Source organism: Glycine soja, chromosome 9 (assembly GCF_004193775.1).
Source record: "Glycine soja cultivar W05 chromosome 9, ASM419377v2, whole genome shotgun sequence".
NCBI lineage: Eukaryota > Viridiplantae > Streptophyta > Magnoliopsida > Fabales > Fabaceae > Glycine > Glycine soja.
Genome location: NC_041010.1, coordinates 41,230,277 through 41,238,199, shown reverse-complemented (window position 1 = coordinate 41,238,199; position 7,923 = coordinate 41,230,277). Strand labels below are relative to the sequence as shown.

At 30.6% G+C, this 7,923-nt stretch overlaps 1 protein-coding gene across 1 annotated transcript; it reads right to left on the bottom strand.

The window, feature by feature from the left end:
• Positions 1 to 1,001: 1,001 nt before the first annotated feature.
• Positions 1,002 to 2,330, bottom strand: LOC114366840 (abscisic acid receptor PYR1-like). Its single transcript, XM_028323851.1, has one exon. The coding sequence runs from the start codon at positions 2,182 to 2,184 to the stop codon at positions 1,513 to 1,515; it is 672 nt and encodes a 223-aa protein (XP_028179652.1). The 5' UTR covers positions 2,185 to 2,330; the 3' UTR covers positions 1,002 to 1,512.
• Positions 2,331 to 7,923: the final 5,593 nt, after the last annotated feature.

The window sequence follows — 7,923 nt, the reverse complement described above, 5'->3', positions numbered from 1 at the left end:
TATGGTTATGGAATCCAACCATTACCAACTATGTTTAGACTCAGATGTAGTTTTGGACTTCTTGCTTTTATATTTGTGTAATTTTAGTCCTCATAATTTTAATTGAGTGATTTTAGTCCTGAATGTTATCATATGTGAAAATTGAATTCCTCGATTAGTCTAGCATCCAAATGGTAGAAGAATTTGCTCACACGAGCCATGCTTTACGTAATTAACAACATGATGCGTAACCAACTAATAACATGTAAGAAAACATTTGAAATATCAGAATACTTTAAATATAAAAAAAATCCATATTAAAGTTTATATGAGATTTTCACCTTTCTTGTGCACTTCGCCCATGCTTACAATAGTTTTACGGATAATTTTTTCAACTTTTGTCAGTCTATCGATCAATTAAGAGAAAACTCATCAACAAATTTCATTACAATTTGAATGCCAAGCTAAATTAACATCAGATAAGATTTCATACTAAATTTGATCAATTAGAAGTACGTGGACAAATTGCACAAATATAAAAGTAAAGGATTATAAAATTTAGGTTTAAACCTTTGTTTTTATTTCCAACAAGTTAATCACAAACGTGATTTTTTTTTTTTTGTATTTTTTATTCCCATCAATCCAAACTAGCTATACTGTTGTGTTAGAATGATACGACGAAGATGGTGATCAATGTAAAAGACAAAAAGAATTGATTCTAGTTCTACCATTCGTGACACCTTGATTGTGGGAGGGAAAGAGACTCTTTATATGACTACTATGCTCTCCATTACTTTTTATTCCCATTTCTACTTCTCAACCCCTAATTTGACTTTGTATATGAAAAATCAAACACGCTGCACACACATGCAATACGAGGATTGAAATACTTATCATGTAACTAGTAAGTGTGGATGGTTATTTCTACGACCTTCATAATTAACAAAATTTAACAGTAAACTTATTTGATTCTTTCAATTCAATTATAGCATAAGCATCTGCAATCTACAGAAGGAAGCATCTTCTTTAATTAGTAGGCTTGCACTCATGGGAGAAAAAGGAAAAAGATTTGTACATGGAATAAAATCGAGCAGAAAAAGTAAATGATATTCACAGAACAGAACGGGTTAAAAAGACACGATGAACAAGCATCACAAAGTCAACATTTCCTGTACACGTGCATTGACTGAAATGCCCTCTTCCATTGTAATGACAAAAATTCAACGGTGCATCCACAACGACGACCATGGAGGACATGCTATTGCTTGCGAGCGCGCAAACAAAATCATCAAAAACAGAAAACAAAAAAAAACAAAAAAACGAGAGTCTCAGCCGAAAAAAATAAAATAAAACGAAAACAAAATGAATTTAGGAAAATAAAAAGAAAAGAGAGAAAAACTTGTTTTGCTTTTCTCCTTTTTTATGAATTGGGGAGGGAGAGATTTGTTTCAAATTCCAATTCCCTTTTTCTTTTCTTTTTTTTGCTTTAATATATATATATATATATTTTTTTATTGAGGCTTGCTTGCTTCCTCACCGCGAGTGTGGCTTACCGTCACCGTCGCCGTTGGTTCCTTCGGTGACGGACGCGAGCTTCTGGAGGTTGAGCTTGACGACGGTGTCGGCGAAGAGACGCGTGTCCTCTTCGGTGTTGCCGTCGGGGACGTCGACAACGTAGGATTCGAGGACGACGGTGTAGATCTTGCCGTCGGCGGAGGGGTTGTCGTCGTCGAAGGAGTGGACGGTGGTGACGGAGCGGTAGTTACGGAGGCGGTGTTCGCCACCGATGATGCTGAAGCCGGTGACGCGGCGGACGTCGTCGAGGAAGTCGAGGCGCTCGGTACTCGTGGCTGCGGGGAGGCCGGAGATGACATTGACGTCGCGAGTGACGCCGACGGCCATGTGGAAGGGCTCTTTGACGGCGCAGCTCTTGATGAAGTGCTTGTAGGTTTGGGGCTTGTCGAAGCGTCGGACGAAGGACCAGACGGCGTCTGGAGGCGCGTGGACGCGCTGGGCGAGGAGGGAGGAGCATTGGCCGGGGCCGACGAGGTAGGAGTGGTGCTCGGCGACGGAGGGGACGAGGGAGGCGAACTCGAGCGGGGTGAGGCCGGAGGGAGGGTTGAGGTGGTGGTTCGTCGGGTGGCGGTGGTGGTTGTCGTCGGAGTCTGGCTCTGATGTGGAGGCGGAGCTCTCGGCTTTCTCCATCGCGGGGAGAGAGAAAGCGAGGGAGGAAGGAGAGGGAGAGAGAGAGTGTGTGTGGGGGACGCTATTGGCGCTTTCGAGACGAGATTTTGAGGAACGTGCGGGGGTATTCTCGGGAATTCCTCTCTAAACATCTGTTTTCTTTCTGTGCCACTTGCTAAATTCACTGCTTAAAGTTCAGACTTCAGATTATATAACTTTGCGAACAAAATATGGGAATTGTGCAAGAGTTTAATGCTGATGAGTTTATTATATATATTGATATAATATAATTATTGATATAATTTTAAAACTAATTATTATATATATATATAAACTGTGATTAAATAATAATATAAAAGTTTTTATACTATTAATGGATGATTTTTTATGTTTAATTATAAAAAGTGAAATGAAAAGCAAAATAAAAGTTGGTACTGTTGTTAATGGAACTCACATTTAAATTTTGTTTTGATGTCGAAACTTTGATGTTGGACAACATTCTTTTTGACAACATATAAGTACTCTAATAAGTATTTTTTTTTAATTATGAGGTTTGTCTTAATTTTTATAAACTTTCAAACATTAACTCATCTAAATTTTATATTCACAAAAGTTAAAATAAAAGTAAAAAGAGAAAAAAAAAATATAAACTTATGAATGGTGTTTTTTATAAAAAAAATTAAAACTATAATTTACAAATATATTTAAACAATATATATTGTGTTTTGAGACTTGTTTTAATATTAGTGAGTCCTCAAAATTCAACTCACATATCATTCATTTTGTTTGTAATCTAACATATAAGATTAGTGACTTAATATAATTATTATATTAAAAAAATAAAAGGTGAGGATGGAAAATAAATCTAGAAGAGTTATCCTTATGTTGATTTTTTTTAATAGAAAAAATAAAAGACATCATCAAAAAATTTATAATATTTATGCACCTTATTCAATTAATTGAGATAAATTCTTTTGGTGTACATGTCGATTTTTTACAAATTTTTAATGTCTAATCTACATAATTATTAATAACATTTTCCTCCCTCTTTCTCTATCTATCTATCGCTCATTTTTAATTGATTGTTTTAAATGGTATCATTATCATGTCATATGTCATTAACATTATTTGTTAGGAATTATAGTGTGTAAAGATAAAACTGAAAATATATGTGAAACTTAGAGATTAATGGTTACACATTAACAAATAACTGTTTTATTTGAGGCATATAAAAGGGGTGGTCAAGAACTTGCACTGTCGTCCCAACCAAAAAATCCAAAAGGTGAAACTACACTCTCCGCTCGTCCATCCATAGGTTTATATAATCGAACTGCATCATCAATGATGAATCTGGATCATGGCCAATCGAGGTGTCATAGAACTGGAGTATGTTAAATTAGGGTATTGTTATTTTTTTTATGCTTAATAGGTGTTTGCCTTAGGGGATGGTTTGAAATGGGAGTAACAATTAACCAAATTTATCTACTTAGGACGTTAGATTCATGATAGATGTAGTTTTTGGGACCTTAAAATAAAGGGTTAAGAAAAGTGGTAGAAGTACATTTTTTTTTTAAAAAATATTTGATCTTTAACATGTTTTTGCATTTGTTGAAATTTATGTGAAGTTTACTAACTAGTTTTAAAATGAGACTTACCAAATGAAAAATAAAATTTACATAAAATATATATTTAAATTAATTCTTATAAAAATTACCTTAAAATATGTAATTTAGAGTGAGAAATTGATTATTATTTATTATTGTAAACTAAACGAGTTTTGTATTGATTGTCCTTTATATCATTTCTTTTAATTTTGGTTTTGTGGCGAATGGAGTTTTTTAAGCCAATTTGCATACACTGAAATATTTGCATGTATGCGACTTGTCAGGCGATAGAATGTTTGTGTATCAACAATGATTTAACTTAATAACAAACTATCTAATTATTATGACAACTAATAATTTATATGCAACTAACTAGAGCTCCCTTGAGTACGATCATACTAACCAAATTAAAATTTATACAAGAGTACGTGATTATATTTTGAAAACAAAAAATTTTTAAACATTCAATAAACAAAATTTTTTATTTCTTTTTTAATTATTATCTCATTACATCATCAATTAAATCAGTCATACTTATCTTTCTTCTCTTATTTTCTCTCTCCAGTCGTAGACAACTTTAAGATTGTCCAATAAACAATTTTGTTTATATAATAAGCTGATTAGTTTTAAAATTAATCATATATATATATATATATACTCATTTATGGGAGATATAATGTTAATCAACTGATAAAAAAAGAATGAAAGAGAAATGAAGATCTTAAATTTGAATTTTCCTACTAATAAAAACTAATAATACTAACTATTAACATTTAGGAATATATATATATATATACTCATTTATTAATCCGTGAATAATTACAAAATGTAGCAACAAGTCCGCCACTATTAACATATGCTCTAGAGCACATGCAGATGATGGCCAAAGTCAATTCTAATAACAGTTGCAACTTGAAACATCAATATGTACTTTAACATGCGAACAATAGAAACTTATGAAAATATTTTTGGCCTAGAATAAATTAAATAAAAATAATGTACTATAGTAGAAAATGAACCAAAATAGCAATTAGTTTCATTGATTTGTCAAACTCTCTATTCTCTCTCTCTATATATATACACGATTATTTACAATAAAAATTCGTATATATGGGTTTAGCTGGGGGTGCCAATCGGTTTTCCCATTACAGCTATTAGCACCCATTTATAGCAAAGAGAAAAGGAATATTAAAGACGGTAGTATCCCACATTATGATAATACAAATGCATTCATGTCATGGTTTCGGGTCAAAGGGGGCAATTAAGATTCCTTCACGACGAGTTTAATAAAATATGGGACGTTACGCGAAGCATCCAAAGTCACTGGAAGTTCCTGTGCTTGTAAATTAAATGATGACCGTACCATGATTAACTGTTTCATAATTCATATTCATTGTTTTGGTGGGATAATGACTATGTAATGCTTGCTTCATCTCATTCAAATGATGGTTAGCATTTAATGAGAGACAAATCTCCTCAACTTGAAAAGAAACTTTAGGTATATATAGGAGGAGAATAATGCGTGATGAACTCATCAAATAGGTATAATTGTATGTATAGGAAAGGATAATATTTTTATTTTCAGTTGTATATATACTACCTTGCACATACAATATAGGCTCATAATTAATTAATTCCATTTCGTCCCTAGGGAATTGTAAGACCGAAAAGGCCCACAAGACCTTGCCAAGGTGCTTGGGGTTTCCAAGTCCACGCAGTGTTGCGTTATGTCAACTGCAAGTTGCAGAAGCTAGCTACCCACTTCTCCTGGCATTTTATGCATTGCATTCATAGATATTATTTATAATTTTAACTACTTATTTAAATTTTATAGATTTTAATTTTTTTATAATTAATAAGTGAATTTTTAAATTTTATATTTTAATTTTCAAACCATTAAAATTTTTTAATTAACAGAGTTAAAAAAATTTAACGATAAAAACATTTTAAAAATTAAAATATATATTTTAAGAACTAAAAAATTTATTTATTAAACTTCAGATATTACAAAATTAACTTATAGGAAATAAAATAAATAATTTTAAAAATTATAAAAATTAAATGAATAATTAAACTTTATTTATACAATAATTTTTACATATCTATTTTTTTTTCTTTTATCTCTTTTCATTATATCGCCTATTTCATTACATATATTTACCTATCTCTTCTTAATTTCTCTTGGATATATAAAAGGTTAATGTATACATCACTCAAATATAATATTGGAGTGTGACATTGATTGCTTAATATACCAAATATGGATACAATTAAGATGTAGCTCTAATCGTGAATTTGACTATTTCATGCACCCAAAATCAAAGTGAAATTAGGTTGGCCAAGAATTATAGAGGTATTAATGTAGTTATTCTCAGACACTCAGTTATTTGAACGCAACTAGATTAATGTGCTACAGCACAATTCTAGAAGAATCTGATGATAATATTTTATCGAAAAATAAAAGCTGAAATCCTTAAGGGAATATATTATTGGATCAATTGATGAGGAAGTTCAAGATTATGATTGTTGTCTCTATTAATAATGGTGCCTAAAATAATAAAACTTGGTAGACATTGAAATAATTTCATTGGTTGGTGTATCCAAAAGATAATTAAAGTCTAAAGATGATGTTCGTGGCACAACTAGTAGCCACCATTTGATTCCATTATTATGATGAGAAGGGAACTCTTTCTTTTAAAATTTTCTTTTCCATAGCGATAATTACACTAAGAACTTTCCTATGGCTGTATTATGAGGTCATCTGAATTAGACAGATTAATTAGTTCCCTAACATACTCAAAATTAAGATAAAAGAGTTTAAAGCTTGCGTGGTTTCCTCTTTCAAAAGTTAAAAATGGATGTCCGCATCATTCCACAGATTTTCCAGCTAAGCCGAATTTTTCTCTCTAGGCACACATGTCTAATCCATTACTATCAATCTAATAATATATCAACATTCTGCAGTATGATTGAAAATTGAAAAATAATTATGTCTCTTTAACATAAGATTAGAAAGGATGTGTTAGAATAAATCAAACCTTAAATGAATCTATATGTATATTAAGAGATTAGTATCTTGATAGTTGTTGGAAAAAATTTCAGGATAAAAAAAATTGATCAGTTTTTTTAATTTAATTTTTCTTTCTCTTTGGGAGATAAAAGTTTCTCCTTAATTGTACTTAGAGAGACATTTGTCATCTATAATAATTTTATTCAATTCAATATAATTATTTCTTATATAGGATACTTATGGACGAAGAAAAAAAATTGGTGTTCTCTAAAAAAAATTCTCCGCATTGTGTTTTCAAACTGGGATATTTAAATAGGAAATAAATTTCGTCATAATGAAAATTTTGTTTCTATTATTTTCTTCATAAAGTGTTTATATAGAGAGAACATCAAATACAATTTTTTTCCGATTAAATTAAGAGAGATGTCATATGTTACGGAAGTAAATACAAAATACTTTTTTTATTGGTTAAAAATATAAATTAAAAAAGAAAAAAACGAAGGCATATTTGATCACAGAAATCATGAAGAACCATTGATTTAAAGCTTTCATGCTAAATTAAATAAAATTTCAACACGATAATATCCATTTCATTTAAAATTGCAAGATTCACGAATCACGATCACAAATAAGTATTTAGCATTTTAAATTTCGTGGTCATGAAAAAAGATCTCCTAGCCGGTAGTAAGAGCAGGCCCTGCTGTTCATCATGTTCCTTTTTAATTGATACCATGAAAAGTAATAAGCACAATGCCAGATATTCGAATTTTTTAGTTATTTTATATTCATGCCATTGTTAAGGCACGATTAGTGGGTGTATCTGATTCCAACTTCTTAACAAACGAATTTTCAATTGCACTTTCTTTGGTGTTGACTGGTTACTACGATTTGTAGCTGTGAGTATAGAGTATGGATAATCATAGATAAGGAGGAAAATATTTATTTTATGAATATTTATTATTTTTGATAAATATTAATTATTATTTTTGATAGAAATCTAATTAAAAAAATAAAAAATATCAGAGTTGATATATTTAATAAATAACTTTAATTCTTAAATATGTGGTTAAGTATTTGATTCTTAATATATATATATATATATATATATATATATATATATATAATAAAAATATTAAAAAAAGTCAA